General features: G+C 56.8%; 3 protein-coding genes across 4 annotated transcripts; 1 reads left to right on the forward strand and 2 right to left on the reverse strand.

Moving 5' to 3' along the window:
• The first annotated feature begins 4821 nt into the window (after positions 1 to 4821).
• LOC102242122 (cytochrome b-245 light chain) lies at positions 4822 to 8898 on the forward strand. 2 transcript variants are annotated; one of them, XM_005862508.2, is made up of 6 exons: positions 4822 to 4925; positions 5275 to 5344; positions 7006 to 7080; positions 7295 to 7378; positions 7941 to 8022; positions 8485 to 8898. In XM_005862508.2, exons 1-6 carry the CDS (start codon positions 4889 to 4891, stop codon positions 8701 to 8703), a joined length of 567 nt encoding a protein of 188 aa, XP_005862570.1. In that variant the 5' UTR covers positions 4822 to 4888; the 3' UTR covers positions 8704 to 8898. The 2 variants fall into 2 exon arrangements, with proteins under 2 accessions (XP_005862570.1, XP_014392141.1); XM_014536655.1 differs by having other exon boundaries at positions 4854 to 5130.
• Positions 8899 to 10822: 1924 nt separating this feature from the next.
• On the reverse strand, positions 10823 to 12773 carry LOC102242416 (interleukin-17C). The gene is made up of 3 exons (XM_014536654.1): positions 12696 to 12773; positions 12037 to 12371; positions 10823 to 11542 (listed from the first exon to the last, which is right to left on the reverse strand). The coding sequence occupies exons 1-3, from the start codon at positions 12696 to 12698 to the stop codon at positions 11281 to 11283; spliced, it is 600 nt and encodes a 199-aa protein (XP_014392140.1). The 5' UTR covers positions 12699 to 12773; the 3' UTR covers positions 10823 to 11280.
• A 1219-nt stretch (positions 12774 to 13992) lies between these two features.
• Positions 13993 to 15943, reverse strand: LOC102244593 (interleukin-17C-like). Its single transcript, XM_014536653.1, has 3 exons — positions 15866 to 15943; positions 15207 to 15541; positions 13993 to 14712 (listed from the first exon to the last, which is right to left on the reverse strand). The coding sequence occupies exons 1-3, from the start codon at positions 15866 to 15868 to the stop codon at positions 14451 to 14453; spliced, it is 600 nt and encodes a 199-aa protein (XP_014392139.1). The 5' UTR covers positions 15869 to 15943; the 3' UTR covers positions 13993 to 14450.
• Positions 15944 to 16297: the final 354 nt, after the last annotated feature.

Raw genomic sequence — 16297 nt, forward strand, 5'->3', positions numbered from 1 at the left:
AGGCCCCGGCAGCGGGAGACCTCGGGGCTGCGGAGGTCCGGGAACCCTTCTGCGACTGCAGACCCGCGTGCCCCCATCGCCTCCCCCCACTGCGGTCCCCTAGTCACCTCTCCACCCCGCCCGGACCTCTCCAGATAGAGGAAGTTGCAGCCCTGGGGGAAGAGGCTGTCGTCCCGGGTGGTTTCCGGAGAGTCACCGCCCTCCAGGATTGGGAAAACTGGGCGGGGACCACCTGCTCCCGCCACCCCTCCTGCCCTGGAGTGGGGCTTCCGCCCAGGGGTCGCCAGGGGCGTCCCCCCACCCCCCTTCCAGTTCTGAGTTTTCCAGGACATCTAAAACTTCCCGGAGGGAACCCTCCCAGCTCAACTTCCAGACTGCATCTGGGGAAGGATGACAGGCCCCCCAGTCACCCTGAGCCTGTGCTCAGGAGCTCTGGTGAAGAAAGCAGTGCGGTCTGCACCGTGTTGTACTGGGAAGGGGAACCTTTCAGGAGGTGTGGGTGAGCTGGGCCCAGGCGGGGTCGGCAGCAAGAGGAAGCTGCCCAGAGGCACTGCCCGCCTCCTGGGACCTGCCACTCCCAGGAAGGACCTGCACCTAGTGGGAGTGGGTGGGTGGGAAGATGGTGGGGGACGTGGTGATGAGCGGGGTCCCAGCCGCCACCATTGCCCTGAGAACCACCCTGAGAGCCCCCTGCCAGCTGGGGACTGGAGGAGCCTGGCAAAGCTCTGGGAGGGAAGGGAGTAGACATAAACGAAGTCCCTCTGGCCCCAAACTGTAAGATCACATCTTGGTGTGAGCAGCTTTGGTGAGGCTCACTGGTCTGTTCTGTGTGCAGGCAGCTCATCCCCCTTTTGGAACCTAGAGTACTGAGAGCTCAGTGGGTCAAATCATTCTTTATTATTATTATTATTTAAATCATTTAAAAATATTTTTTTATTGATTTCAGAGAAGAAGGGAGAGGGAGAGCTAGAAACATTAATGATGAGAGAGAATCATTGATCGGCTGCCTCCTGCATGCCCTACACTGGGGATTGAGCCTGAAACTCAGGCATGCGTCCTGACCAGGAATCGAACCGTGACCTCCTGGACCATAGGTGGATGCTCAACCACTGAGCCACGCCGGCCAGTGTCGGCTGCCTCCTGCATGCCCTACACTGGGGATTGAGCCTGAAACTCGGGCATGCTTCCTGACCAGGAATCGAACCGTGACCTCCTGGATCATAGGTGGATGCTCAACCACTGAGCCACAGCCAGGCACAGATCATTCTCGCTTCTCCCAGAGCTGTCCCCAGGCTGTCCCCCTGCCTGCCACAGGCTGTGAGGCCTTAGACTGCTGCAGATCAGCCTCCCTTTGTCCTACAGCTCCACAACCCCTTCTCTACCCCCAGGAAGTAGAAGGTGACAGGGCTCCAACTGGGAGCTCTCTGAGAGGCCTGGGTTCTAGTCCCAGTGCGTGCAGATAGTGACCCTCCTAGTGTCCCCACTCATGGCATGCCCACTGTGTGCAGGTTGTTCCTTCCTTACCTTAGCTAATGTTCAGTGTTGTGAGGCCAGAGCTGTTCTTACGTCCACTTTATAGACAGTAAAGTCAAGTCCTAGAGAATTTACAAGCTGTGACTCCATTTCCACCACCTTAGCTAATGTTCAGTGTTGTGAGGCCAGAGCTCTTTCTTACATCCACTTTATAGACAGTAAAGTCAAGTCCTAGAGCAGTGGTTCTCAACCTTCTTGGCCCTTTAAATACAGTTCCTCATTTTGTGACTCAACCATAAAATTATTTTCGTTGCTACTTCATAACTGTAATGTTGCTACTGCTATGAATCGTAATGTAAATATCTGATATGCAGGATGGTCTTAGGCGACCCCTGTGAAAAGGTCGTTCGACCGCCAAAGGGGTCGCGACCCACAGGTTGAGAACCGCTGTCCTAGAGAATTTACAAGCTGTGACTCCATTTCCACCATCAAATAAGGCAGTTTGTTGGAAGGTCTCCCAGGGCCCTTCCCACTCTGAGTTCCTCCTCTTGCTGACTTTTTTTCCTGACTCAGAATAAACTGCAGGCACCTGGGACTGCTCAGGCCTGGCTAATAGCATGTGCATCCAACAGGCTTTTTTATTGCAGAAAATCCCATCTAATCAGAACATGTCACCTCCTGCTGAAAATACTGCAGTGGATTGTGAAGAAGAAAAGCCATATTCTGACTGCTCTGCCCCTACCCCGCTCCCTTCAGGGTCACTCCAGCTGCACAGGCCTCCTTTCTGTTCCCGGATCTCCTGGACATACCCCAGGGTCTTTGCAGAAGCATTTCCTTCTGTCTGAAATATCCACGGCTGGCTCCTCCATTCATTTCTCAGTTCAAATATCACCTACTCAGAGAAGTCTTCCCAGAGCACCTGGACATCTCTGTCACAGTCCCTGTTCTAGTGCAGTGTTGGATGTTTATTTCTGTTCCCTCCTGAGACCATAAGCCCCCTGAGAGCTCAGGCCTTATCTGTCTAGTTCCCTGCACCTATAAGAGTCCCAGTACACAGTAGTGCTATCTGCTCATGCCTTCCTGGCCAACCAGTGGTATCTTGCTCCCCCTTTGCTAATGGCAGGCAACAAAACAGGCTAGAAAAGAGAAAATTATATCCCCAAAGATAAGTAGACCACAGGCTGACTGAACACATGGGGAGAACACCCTTCTCTCTTACAACTCATAGAAGTACGATGAGCAAACCAAAAGAGTTATTACATAGTTGAGCTCAACTCCAAGAATAGGAAATCAGGCAACAAAAACAGTGAGGTTTCAAGATGCTGTGCTGGGGTGGAAGGAAGAGGCCTGGGGAATCGGGACCGACAGAGGCTCAGGCTTTTACCCAGTGGGATTTGGTGGCCTCTGTGTAGAAAAAGGGCTGAAATGGAGCTGCATGCTTCCGGCCAGAGCTAGGAAAGGTTGCCTGTATAAGAACAGACTGGAAAACTATCCCATCCAAGGAAGCTTGTCATTTGTTGCCATTTGATGAAGAAAGTCACAAGACAAAACCCCCAGAAACTCAGGCCTGTGCTGTGCATGGGGTGAGGGCTGAACCCTACCCTTTAATATAAGGACCACTGACCAAGAAATTCAGATAAAGTCCACCCAGGACTGGAGAAGCCTATAGACCCCATAGAGGCAAATGTGAAACTGTTCTGTAAGGGCATTTCCTCAACCAGGGCACACAGATTGACAGGAAGACAAGCCCTGCTGGGCGTAGCTCGCAGACACCCACCATTTGAGGAAGCAGACACCATAGACTGGAGAATGTCCTCAGAACTGGTGCCATTAGGAAGAGACTTGAGAATAGGGGTACATGTTTAAACTTGAGGGTGTGTTTGAAACTGTTCAAAGAGATAAAAGAATAGAAAATTATACAGGACAAAACAAAAAATGACTAATACAGGATGTCCAGAAATAAACAAAATATAAAGTCATTAACGGTCAATGGATGAGTTAAACACTATATAGAGATGAAGAGAAAATGGAAGGTGGATCTGAGTAAACCACAGAATGCGGCTGAGAGAAGTTGAGTCATGTACAATAGTACAAGAAGACCCAACATCTATATAATGGCAGTTTCAGAGGAGAGAATAGAATGGAAGGAGGCAATGTAAAAGGGATAATGGATGAGAAATTCCAGAATTTAACAAGAAAACAAAGTTCCTTACAGAATAAAGGGATTTGTTTAAACCCCTTCTTGTCACATTGTAATAAAATACAGACCATTAAAGAACTTAAAATTTACCAGAGAATAAAATGGATTAGTATCTGACTGATTTCAGACTTATCATCAATAATAGATGCCAGAAGACAATGGAATAATATCTTTAGTATTGAGACAACATGAATTCAGTATCCAGATAAACTATTATTCCAGAATGAGGGCATTTTGAGGTATCTAGAGAGTTACTGCTAACAGACCCTCACAGAAAGGACTACTAAAGGATGTACTTCAGCAAGAGGGAAACTGAATCCAGAAGGAAGGACTGGGATGCAAGAATGAAGACATTAGTGACTAAGTATTGTCTGTAAATAATTAATAATAATGGGTAATTTGGGAGTGAGATTGAAGTTAAACAGTCTAAAGCCCACATGTGGTTCGGGAAGAAGAATTTAAAATTAAAGTTCAATCAAGTCAGAGGAATAACAAGGACACTTGTTAAAGAGAAAACACAAAATAAGATAAAACAAGTTCAAATTATCTGCAATCACAGTCAATGAAATCTGTTAAATTCACTATCAGATTGGTTAAAATATTAAAAATTCAGCTATATTAGCTTATTTGTAATAGCCCAAAACTGGAAGCAACCGAAATTTCCCATAGACAGAAGAACGGATAAATTGAGGTTGATTCATACAATAAAAAACTACACAAAAAGAATGAGCTAGTGATTCATCCAAACCACATGAATAATCTTGACAACCTGTTGAGCTAAAGAAGCCAGATCTAGGGTTCCAGTGTTGACCGGCACAAGAGAGCTTTCTGGGCTGATGGGAATCTTATGCCTTTATATTATACTGTATGTAAAAATTATATTTCAATATATATTGCTAGAAATTCTGGGGATGGATACACAACAGTGTGAAGGTACTTGATGCCACTGAATTGTTTCTTGAAATTTTTATGTATATTTTACCACAATAAAAAAAATTACTGGGGAGAGAAGGTCCACTGGGATCATACAGAGCTGAAAACAAAGGGAGGGGGTAGCTGACAAGTCCTAACCAAAGAAGCATGAATGATTATCAATATCAGACAAAAGTGAAAGTAAGGTGAAATGGAATAGAGACAGAACAGGAACACCATGCAACGAGGAGAGGCCATCCATGGAGCAGACCCCATATCAGCTGTCAACGGTGTAGTCTTTAAATGCAAAAACTCAACGATGGGGTCACAGCGCTCAAGAGTGAGTGTCCAGGCCCCTCTTCCTGCCCAGGGCTGTGAGCTGGCTGTCCCCCAACCGCTCCAGGGACACAGGCCCAGCTCCACCAGCCTCACCCCTTCCCCAGCTCACGTGCCTCTTCCTAGGGGAAGGCATCCTCTGTTATCTGTGGGCATCTGCAGCCACCTGGGTCCATTTCCTGGTAGAGGGACTCAAGGGCAGCTCTGTGGTGAGCAGGTGGCCCAGTTGTGGGAGGGGGAGCAGAAGGGAAGGTGGCTACAGCCGCCCGTGGGCCCCAGCCATGCAAGGATGGGGTGGGGGCATGTCTCTCCCATGGGTTAGGGCTTCTACTAACCTGCTTCTCTGTCCACAGTCCTCATCACGGGCGGCATCGTGGCCACTGCTGGCCAGTTCACCCAGTGGTACTTTGGCGCCTACTCCATGTATCCTCCCACTGTAGACCCCATGGGGCAGGTGGCACTGCCAGGGGTGGCACTAGTGGGCTGCGAACAGAGATGCCACTGCCTCTGGGGGCACAGCACTTCACAGTTTGCGGACTGCTGCTCACAGCCCTGGCCCTTCAGACTCAGCAGGATAGGCTCAGCTATAGTTTTGGAAGCCAGGGCTCAGCAGGGCATTGACTTGTCTGGCGCTGGCAGGGAGTGAGAGGTGTCAGCACCCCCAGGGATCCTCTCTGTACCCTCTTTTATCAGCCACCCTGTAGGCTGGCTGTTCCAGGTCCTCTGAAACCCAAGACAGGCATCAGGGAGGGAGGTGCAGGAGAGGCAGTGAAGTGGCCAGACCCATCGAATCCCATCTGGCTGTTCACCCGCGGCTGCTGCACCCCTGTTTCTCATCAGCAGAGGGGTTCACTGTGGCGCCTCTGGCTGAGCTGGGCTGTTCCTTAACCGCAGCTTCAGTGTAGCGTTATGTATATTTTACCACAATAAAAAAAATTACTGGGGAGAGAAGGTCCACTGGGATCATACAGAGCTGAAAACAAAGGGAGGGGGTAGCTGACAAGTCCTAACCAAAGAAGCATGAATGATTATCAGTATCAGACAAAAGTGAAAGTAAGGTGAAACGGAATAGAGACAGAACAGGAACACCATGCAACGAGGAGAGGCCTCCATGGAGCAGACCCCACATCAGCTGTCAACGGTGTAGTCTTTAAATGCAAAAAAACGATGGGGTCACAGCGCTCAAGAGTGAGTGTCCAGGCCCCTCTTCCTGCCCAGGGCTGTGAGCTGGCTGTCCCCCAACCGCTCCAGGGACACAGGCCCAGCTCCACCAGCCTCACCCCTTCCCCAGCTCACGTGCCTCTTCCTAGGGGAAGGCATCCTCTGTTATCTGTGGGCATCTGCAGCCACCTGGGTCCATTTCCTGGTAGAGGGACTCAAGGGCAGCTCTGTGGTGAGCAGGTGGCCCAGTTGTGGGAGGGGGAGCAGAAGGGAAGGTGGCTACAGCCGCCCGTGGGCCCCAGCCATGCAAGGATGGGGTGGGGGCATGTCTCTCCCATGGGTTAGGGCTTCTACTAACCTGCTTCTCTGTCCACAGTCCTCATCACGGGCGGCATCGTGGCCACTGCTGGCCAGTTCACCCAGTGGTACTTTGGCGCCTACTCCATGTATCCTCCCACTGTAGACCCCATGGGGCAGGTGGCACTGCCAGGGGTGGCACTAGTGGGCTGCGAACAGAGATGCCACTGCCTCTGGGGGCACAGCACTTCACAGTTTGCGGACTGCTGCTCACAGCCCTGGCCCTTCAGACTCAGCAGGATAGGCTCAGCTATAGTTTTGGAAGCCAGGGCTCAGCAGGGCATTGACTTGTCTGGCGCTGGCAGGGAGTGAGAGGTGTCAGCACCCCCAGGGATCCTCTCTGTACCCTCTTTTATCAGCCACCCTGTAGGCTGGCTGTTCCAGGTCCTCTGAAACCCAAGACAGGCATCGGGGAGGGAAGTGCAGGAGAGGCAGTGAAGTGGCCAGACCCATCGAATCCCATCTGGCTGTTCGCCCGCGGCTGCTGCACCCCTGTTTCTCATCAGCAGAGGGGTTCACTGTGGCGCCTCTGGCTGAGCTGGGCTGTTCCTTAACCGCAGCTTCAGTGTAGCAGGAGTGTTCGTCTGCCTGCTGGAGTATCCCCGGGGGAAGAGGAAAAAGGGCTCCACCATGGAGAGATGGTGAGTCCCCCACCTGCTCTGGGCTTCATCCCAGGACACTACGAAGCTCCAGCACCAACCCATTTATCCTCCTGGGCAAACCAAGGCTGGTGCCTGCCCGCATAGCTGCTGTGGCCTACGGTCCCTGAGGAAAGAAGCTGGGGCGCTCTGGGGCAGGGTGGGAGGTGGGGTTGCTGAGTACAACCATCTGTCTTCCCTCCCTCACTTGGTCTAGCGGACAGAAGTACATGACGAAAGTGGTGAAGCTGTTCGGGCCCCTCTCCAGGAATTACTACGTCCGGGCCTTCCTGCACCTTGTGTGAGTCCCCGCCTGCTCCTGGCCTGGCTGCCTGGACAGGGGCGCTTGGGGCAAGTGGGGTCCCTCTCAGCCTAGCTGTTTTTCCAAACAAACCCAGGTCCCAGGCTCTGCCAGAGGTTCCCCAAACCTGTACTTGTCACCTCTTGCTAACAGTTCACCCCAAACCTTAGCAACTTAAACAGGAACAGTCAGGGTTCTGGGGTAGACGGAGCTCAGCTGGTAGTTCTGCTCCCTCACGCACATGCCTGGTGGTGACTGCAGAGGCCAGAACACTCTGTGTCCCTGCAGCTGCCGGGGCATCCCCTCAGCACGACGGCTGGACCAAGCACAAGGGCCCCAAGATTGTTAGGGTACAAGTCAAGCAGAGGACAGCCCCAGGGACCCAAACTTAAAAGCCCAGCCTTGGCAGGGCCAGGTGGTCCCTGAGTCCAGGGTCATGGGGACAGCACACTTATGGTCGGTTTTTTCCTGAGATCTTATGGCCTCTGCCCAAGACCTGGACCCCCTGCAGACCCCCTGTGGCTGCTCTTCTGAGTCTCCCATCCTCTCCCCCTCCCCCCAGGCTGTCGGTACCAGCCGGCTTCCTGCTTGCCACCATCCTGGGGACAGCCTGCTTGGCCATAGCGAGTGGCATCTATCTGCTGGTGAGTGGTGTCTGTGGTCAGCCCCGCTGATGCTTGACACCTCAGTCCCTGCAGCCACCCATGGGCTGAGCCAAGGCCAGGAGCCTGTGTCCTTGCTCATGCGATGGGGATGTCAGTGATGCTCCCCCACCCCCACCCAACAGGCCTGGGTGCCCTTGGGGAGGCTCCAGGCTGAGTGGGCCCCTGCCCTCCCTGGCTACCCTCCTAGGCCTCTTCCACCCTGTGCGCTGCCTGGCTTCTTGACTCAGCTTGATGGACATGCTGGCCTGACCTCCCTGTCCTGCTCCTGGGGGTGTCTGGGAATGTGTACCTGGAAGTGACCTCCAGGAGGTCTTTCCGAAACCCAGGGATTCCTAGCTCCCTCTTTTTTGCAGGGCCCCCCTGTCCCCTGATAGGGGTGGGGGCTATGTTGGGGATGGACCCCAGAGGCCCCCCAGGGCCCAGCCACTCTGTGTCCTGCAGGCGGCCACCCGTGGTGAGCAGTGGACTCCCATCGAGTCCAAGCCTAAGGAGCGGCCTCAGGTGGGGGGTACCATCAAGCAGCCACCCAGCAACCCCCCACCCCGGCCCCCAGCCGAGGCCCGCAAGAAGCCCAGTGAGGAGGAAGACGAGGCGGCAGCAGCAGGAGTCTCCAGTGGCCCCCAGGAAAACCCTATCCCAGTGACCGATGAGGTTGTGTGAACTACTACGAGTGGCTGCTGTCTCGTGTTGCTTTTCGGTGGGGGGACCCACCCAGACCCCAAAGGTACCCCCTTGCCTGCCCTGCGGAACCACAGGCCCTCTCTTGGTGTCATTCCCAGAAGCCTATCTTTTCTCAATGGTACTTGAAATCACAAGCATCTTTTATTCCATGAAATATAGTTTCTGAAATTCCAAGTATTGCATTTCTACTCTGGCAATGAAGTTCCCAGGCCTGGGAGGAGGGAGTGTGTGCCCCCCACCAGCTCTCCTGGATCTGCCCAGACTCACCTTCAAGAACCCCCAGTCCCACCTGAGCAGCTGAGTGAAGTGGGAAAGCAGGGGAGCAAGGGGAGGCCCCAGGGAGCCCAGCAGCCTTCACCTTGGGTGCCACCCAGGATGGCCAGGCCAGCTGTGGGGGCTTCAGGTCTGCCCTTGCCTCTCCAGTCCTGAGGCTGCAAACACACACACCAGACACCTCTCTCTCTCTGTCTCTTTCGCTCTCTCTCTCCCCCCAGGAGGGCCAGCTGTGGTCCTCCTGGACACTGCCTGCTGCTCCCCAGCCGGGAGCCCCAAGATTTGCCTGCCTTTAGCTCACACCCCAGCCTGGAAGCCCCCTCCTCCTCGATGGGCTCTCCCCGGGCACTCATTCCCCCAAAGTCTGGAAAATCCCTTAAACCCTTTGCCTCCTGTTTGCCCCACCTGCTCTCAGCAAATCCTACTTTCAGAACTGGGGGTCTTCTAACATTTCAGGACCAACACTCCACTGTACCAGCCCTGCCCCAGGACAATAAAACCACAGGCCCCCTTGACACCCCTGTATGTACCCCCACGCCTCCTTTGGGCTCTGTCTTCATAAGTCTACTTGTCACCTCCCACTCTGCCCTGTCCCTGCAGGCAGTTTCCAGCACTGCAGTTGACCTGCTGGCACCCACTCAGAACCACAGACTCCCACAGTCTAGGACAGATACTCTGCTCCCTGGCCCCACAGTTACTGCCTGCTCCTCGGCTTCAGCCACACTGACCACCCTTGACCCTCAGACACAGGCTGCCTTCTCAGGGCCTTGCACAGGCCATTCCCTCTGCCTGGAACACAGATCCCTGGCTGGCCATCCCGGCCTTTGCCCAGGTGGCCTCCACGGCCTCCCTGACCCTCTGGAATTGCAGCCCCTGCCCCTTCCCTGCATCACTGTCCACCGAGGGAGCACTTTACTGCTTGTCCTGTGGTTGTCAGTCACCCCCGTGTGTGGGCAGGCAGAGACCTGTCCGCTTTGTTCACTGCTCTGCTCCCAGTGCCCACACACAGAGCTCAGTAAACACATGCTGATCTCAGTCCTTCCAGGCTCTTCCCAGGCACTTGCACACAATGAGCATTAATCAGTGGGTGGAAACCCCACGGCCCCAAGTCAACCTTGGAGCTGCCTGGGCCTGAGCCTCACAGGCTGCCCCAGGGCCCCTTCCACAGCTGCTGAGGCCACACTCCTGGAACCTGAACTGAACGCCTCCAGCAGTAACGAGCCTGAACGGGCAGATATGGGACTTGTGCAGTGAGAGCACAGGCTGGGTTGTCAGGTAGCCAGTGGGGCACCTGGCCTGGGGGTGTTGGCCTGCTTGGCTGCCCCTGGTCTGGCAGGTCACCAGTGGTGAACAGAAGCCCAAGGGGATGCCTGGGACATGGGGCGGCCTTTGGAGCTGCCTGGGGCTCTGCTGGGGTTGGGGAGCATGACTCAGATACCTGAAGGTGATGGCAGTCACCCTGGCTGCAAAGCCACCCCCCTGGGAGTTACCCTCAGAGATGCATGTCCCAGGGGTGGAGAGGGTGCTCACTGTCATTGCATAGGTTTGGCCACGCCTTGGGCCTGTCAGTAGAGGAGGGCCGGCCTACATCACATCGGCTGGGCTGTGGGAGTGAGGGCCATCCCCGGGCCCCAGAGCCATCGCTAGCGGGTATCGCCAGGTGGAAACTAGGGGCCAGCAGGGCACACCTGTGCTCCACTCTACAAACTCATTCCTCACCTGGTCGTACGTGGGGTTCCTACATAGACTTTTCTGGACACACCAGAATCGGGCCACAGGGCCATCTGGGGGCCAGGGCCTGGCAGAAGTGCCGTGGACGCTGTGCTCCAGGGGGTGTTTATCATTTTAATGACACACATTTACAACAAATAGTTTTAGAAATACAGGGGTGGTGGGGAAAGGAGCTTGGGGGATCCCAGAGGAACCACCAAGGTGGGGGCCATCAGAACACATTTTCTGTTGTTTTAAGAAGTTATAGAAAAATAACATTCCTCTAGCCCACTGTCTGCGTGGAAAGGTAACAACGTGGAGAGGGGGCTGACTAGCGCAGGGTCACTTGGCCCTTCCCGTGCCCAATCTTCACTGTTTTTCCCTCAAACTAGAGGCGTGGAGCCCTGGTACCTGCCCAGGGACCCTGGGCAGCAGAAGCAGGGCCACCCAGGGCATATAAATAGCCAATAAATACACATAAATAGGAGGGGCCCTCTCTGCAGAGAGATCCCCACTGTCCAGTCTGGGAGGTGATCCCCGCCCACAGCACAGCGGGACAGCTGGGGCCAGTGGTCACCGTACCACCCTGGGCAGGACACAGGTGCAGCCGATGGGCACTCTGATGGACTCCGCGTGGAAGGCAAAGGCCCCGGGCGTGGGCACCCCGGATGCGTCCAGGGAGCAGGGCCGGCGGCGCAGCACCAGCAGGCTCTGGTGCAGCGGCACGGAGTTGAGCGCTGCCGTCTCGCGGCCGGTCCTGGCGCTGATGCAGCCCCTGCACAGACACTCAGCGACGGCCAGCTTCTGTGGGTAGCGGTTCTCGTCCGTGTCCACACTGCCGGGAAAGACTGGTGAGGCCCTGCCAAGAGCCTCAGCAGGCCCGTTCCTCCCTTCCTGTTGTACCCATGGCTGCCCCACACTCTCAGGGTGCTCCCGGCCTGAGTGAGAGCTGAAGCGTCAGGCTGCCGGGAGCCCTGTAAGTGATGATTGCCCGTGTCTCCAGTGCCCTCTCAGAGGCCTCCCTCTGTTCCGCCCTCTGAGCCCAGCCCAACCCTTGTAGGGGCTCAAGTGAGGGCCCCCGATTTTCCTAGGGGACGCTGGTACCCAAGGTCTGAGCTAAGATCTGAGACAACAGTGGCAAGGAGGAGCTCATCGGATGGAGCCTCACCCTCCGGGGCAGGACCCTGGCTGGACAGAGGTCAGGACGCTCATCCCATTGAACTGGTGAAACAGACTCGCAGAGCCTTCCGGAAGCCAGTGCCCGGAAAGGGGAGGGAGCAGCCCACCGCCCACCGTGGGGATCCAGTGCCCAGGGAGCCCAGCCCTCACCGGTATCGCCAGGGCGAGATGGAGCGCTGGTGGATGTCGGCTTCTAGCACCTCCTCAGGCTGCAGCACCGGACACTGGGTCCCAGCTGGGGGCCTCTCCTGCCACCTCCTACGGCCCACTGCCTCCAGGCTGGACACCAGGGCTACTGGCAAAGTCTGCTCCCACTTGGCAGCTCGAGCCAGCAGGTGTGCGGGAGCCTGGCCCAGGGGCAGCTCCTCGGCTGAGTAGCAGCGTGGGGCCCCATGGGTGTGGCTGTGGGGGCCTCCCCAGAGTGCGGAACCGTGGTGGGCCAGGCCGGCAGATAGCCAGAGCAGAAGCAGAAGGCCAGGGAGGAGCTGATGAAACAGGTGGTGGGCTGTCAGGGGGTGCCCAGTGAGGAAGGCACCTCGCTGCCACCCTCGCTTGCCCTGTTCTCTGTGGAAAGGTAGGGTATAGCCCACTCTCTACAGTTGGGGAAACTGAGGCCTAGAGAGGCTAGACCCTTAGCCCAAGCTCCCCAGTGGACCAGAGCTCCTGGGTCCTGGCTCCCTCCTGCCCCAAGATTTGGAGGGGCTTCCTGGACCCCATCCCAACATCACTAGCCCGGAGCTCAGGGAACTGCCAGTCCTTCTGGGCCAGATGGCACCATCCAGGTGGGGGCGTGGGGAGAGACGGCTCACCATCTCCGTGGTGGCGGTGGCTGGACTCTGAGCAGCTGGTGTGTGCCCGGTGCAGTCGCAAGCACACCTGGCTGTGGTCCTGGAATGCACCAGGTGCTAGACCTGGCCGTGGCCAGCTGGCAGCGCCCTTTATACCTCTGGCCACACCTGGGGAAAATCCGGCATCATTGCTTCCTCCTTGGGAAGTGCCCAGCCCCAGCTTCCTTCTTCCCTCCCTTTGGGTCTCTACTGACTGTCCCCTCCTCTCAGCCCAGGGAAGGAGAAGCCCACCCCTCACCCCAGACCCCCTCTCACGTCCAATTACTCTCCCTCCTCCACTCAGAGGGACTCTACCCCAGGCTAAGCACCTGTGGATGGAGTTGAAAACAGGTCCTGCCTACGTAACATTCTTGAACTTTGTGTGAAGGGTTCTTGCTGAGCCTCCTGCAGCTCGCTTCTGATTCCACTGGTAGGTCTATATGGACCTGCTGACCTGGGTGCCTGGCGGAGCCTGCTCATCCCACCTGCAGCAGTGCTCCCCCAGGACGGCGTTCTCCTGCCGGCAGGGATTAATCAGTGGGTGGAAACCCCACGGCCCCAAGTCAACCTTGGAGCTGCCTGGGCCTGAGCCTCACAGGCTGCCCCAGGGCCCCTTCCACAGCTGCTGAGGCCACACTCCTGGAACCTGAACTGAACGCCTCCAGCAGTAACGAGCCTGAACGGGCAGATATGGGACTTGTGCAGTGAGAGCACAGGCTGGGTTGTCAGGTAGCCAGTGGGGCACCTGGCCTGGGGGTGTTGGCCTGCTTGGCTGCCCCTGGTCTGGCAGGTCACCAGTGGTGAACAGAAGCCCAAGGGGATGCCTGGGACATGGGGCGGCCTTTGGAGCTGCCTGGGGCTCTGCTGGGGTTGGGGAGCATGACTCAGATACCTGAAGGTGATGGCAGTCACCCTGGCTGCAAAGCCACCCCCCTGGGAGTTACCCTCAGAGATGCATGTCCCAGGGGTGGAGAGGGTGCTCACTGTCATTGCATAGGTTTGGCCACGCCTTGGGCCTGTCAGTAGAGGAGGGCCGGCCTACATCACATCGGCTGGGCTGTGGGAGTGAGGGCCATCCCCGGGCCCCAGAGCCATCGCTAGCGGGTATCGCCAGGTGGAAACTAGGGGCCAGCAGGGCACACCTGTGCTCCACTCTACAAACTCATTCCTCACCTGGTCGTACGTGGGGTTCCTACATAGACTTTTCTGGACACACCAGAATCGGGCCACAGGGCCATCTGGGGGCCAGGGCCTGGCAGAAGTGCCGTGGACGCTGTGCTCCAGGGGGTGTTTATCATTTTAATGACACACATTTACAACAAATAGTTTTAGAAATACAGGGGTGGTGGGGAAAGGAGCTTGGGGGATCCCAGAGGAACCACCAAGGTGGGGGCCATCAGAACACATTTTCTGTTGTTTTAAGAAGTTATAGAAAAATAACATTCCTCTAGCCCACTGTCTGCGTGGAAAGGTAACAACGTGGAGAGGGGGCTGACTAGCGCAGGGTCACTTGGCCCTTCCCGTGCCCAATCTTCACTGTTCTTCCCTCAAACTAGAGGCGTGGAGCCCTGGTACCCGCCCAGGGACCCTGGGCAGCAGAAGCAGGGCCACCCAGGGCATATAAATAGCCAATAAATACACATAAATAGGAGGGGCCCTCTCTGCAGAGAGATCCCCACTGTCCAGTCTGGGAGGTGATCCCCGCCCACAGCACAGCGGGACAGCTGGGGCCAGTGGTCACCGTACCACCCTGGGCAGGACACAGGTGCAGCCGATGGGCACTCTGATGGACTCTGCGTGGAAGGCAAAGGCCCCGGGCGTGGGCACCCCGGATGCGTCCAGGGAGCAGGGCCGGCGGCGCAGCACCAGCAGGCTCTGGTGCAGCGGCACGGAGTTGAGCGCTGCCGTCTCGCGGCCGGTCCTGGCGCTGATGCAGCCCCTGCACAGACACTCAGCGACGGCCAGCTTCTGTGGGTAGCGGTTCTCGTCCGTGTCCACACTGCCGGGAAAGACTGGTGAGGCCCTGCCAAGAGCCTCAGCAGGCCCGTTCCTCCCTTCCTGTTGTACCCATGGCTGCCCCACACTCTCAGGGTGCTCCCGGCCTGAGTGAGAGCTGAAGCGTCAGGCTGCCGGGAGCCCTGTAAGTGATGATTGCCCGTGTCTCCAGTGCCCTCTCAGAGGCCTCCCTCTGTTCCGCCCTCTGAGCCCAGCCCAACCCTTGTAGGGGCTCAAGTGAGGGCCCCCGATTTTCCTAGGGGACGCTGGTACCCAAGGTCTGAGCTAAGATCTGAGACAACAGTGGCAAGGAGGAGCTCATCGGATGGAGCCTCACCCTCCGGGGCAGGACCCTGGCTGGACAGAGGTCAGGACGCTCATCCCATTGAACTGGTGAAACAGACTCGCAGAGCCTTCCGGAAGCCAGTGCCCGGAAAGGGGAGGGAGCAGCCCACCGCCCACCGTGGGGATCCAGTGCCCAGGGAGCCCAGCCCTCACCGGTATCGCCAGGGCGAGATGGAGCGCTGGTGGATGTCGGCTTCTAGCACCTCCTCAGGCTGCAGCACCGGACACTGGGTCCCAGCTGGGGGCCTCTCCTGCCACCTCCTACGGCCCACTGCCTCCAGGCTGGACACCAGGGCTACTGGCAAAGTCTGCTCCCACTTGGCAGCTCGAGCCAGCAGGTGTGCGGGAGCCTGGCCCAGGGGCAGCTCCTCGGCTGAGTAGCAGCGTGGGGCCCCATGGGTGTGGCTGTGGGGGCCTCCCCAGAGTGCGGAACCGTGGTGGGCCAGGCCGGCAGATAGCCAGAGCAGAAGCAGAAGGCCAGGGAGGAGCTGATGAAACAGGTGGTGGGCTGTCAGGGGGTGCCCAGTGAGGAAGGCACCTCGCTGCCACCCTCGCTTGCCCTGTTCTCTGTGGAAAGGTAGGGTATAGCCCACTCTCTACAGTTGGGGAAACTGAGGCCTAGAGAGGCTAGACCCTTAGCCCAAGCTCCCCAGTGGACCAGAGCTCCTGGGTCCTGGCTCCCTCCTGCCCCAAGATTTGGAGGGGCTTCCTGGACCCCATCCCAACATCACTAGCCCGGAGCTCAGGGAACTGCCAGTCCTTCTGGGCCAGATGGCACCATCCAGGTGGGGGCGTGGGGAGAGACGGCTCACCATCTCCGTGGTGGCGGTGGCTGGACTCTGAGCAGCTGGTGTGTGCCCGGTGCAGTCGCAAGCACACCTGGCTGTGGTCCTGGAATGCACCAGGTGCTAGACCTGGCCGTGGCCAGCTGGCAGCGCCCTTTATACCTCTGGCCACACCTGGGGAAAATCCGGCATCATTGCTTCCTCCTTGGGAAGTGCCCAGCCCCAGTTTCCTTCTTCCCTCCCTTTGGGTCTCTACTGACTGTCCCCTCCTCTCAGCCCAGGGAAGGAGAAGCCCACCCCTCACCCCAGACCCCCTCTCACGTCCAATTACTCTCCCTCCTCCACTCAGAGGGACTCTACCCCAGGCTAAGCACCTGTGGATGGAGTTGAAAACAGGTCCTGCCTACGTAACATTCTTGAACTTTGTGTGAAGGGTTCTTGCTGAGCCTCCTGCAGCTC

Source organism: Myotis brandtii, unplaced genomic scaffold (assembly GCF_000412655.1).
Source record: "Myotis brandtii unplaced genomic scaffold, ASM41265v1 scaffold165, whole genome shotgun sequence".
Classification (NCBI taxonomy): domain Eukaryota; kingdom Metazoa; phylum Chordata; class Mammalia; order Chiroptera; family Vespertilionidae; genus Myotis; species Myotis brandtii.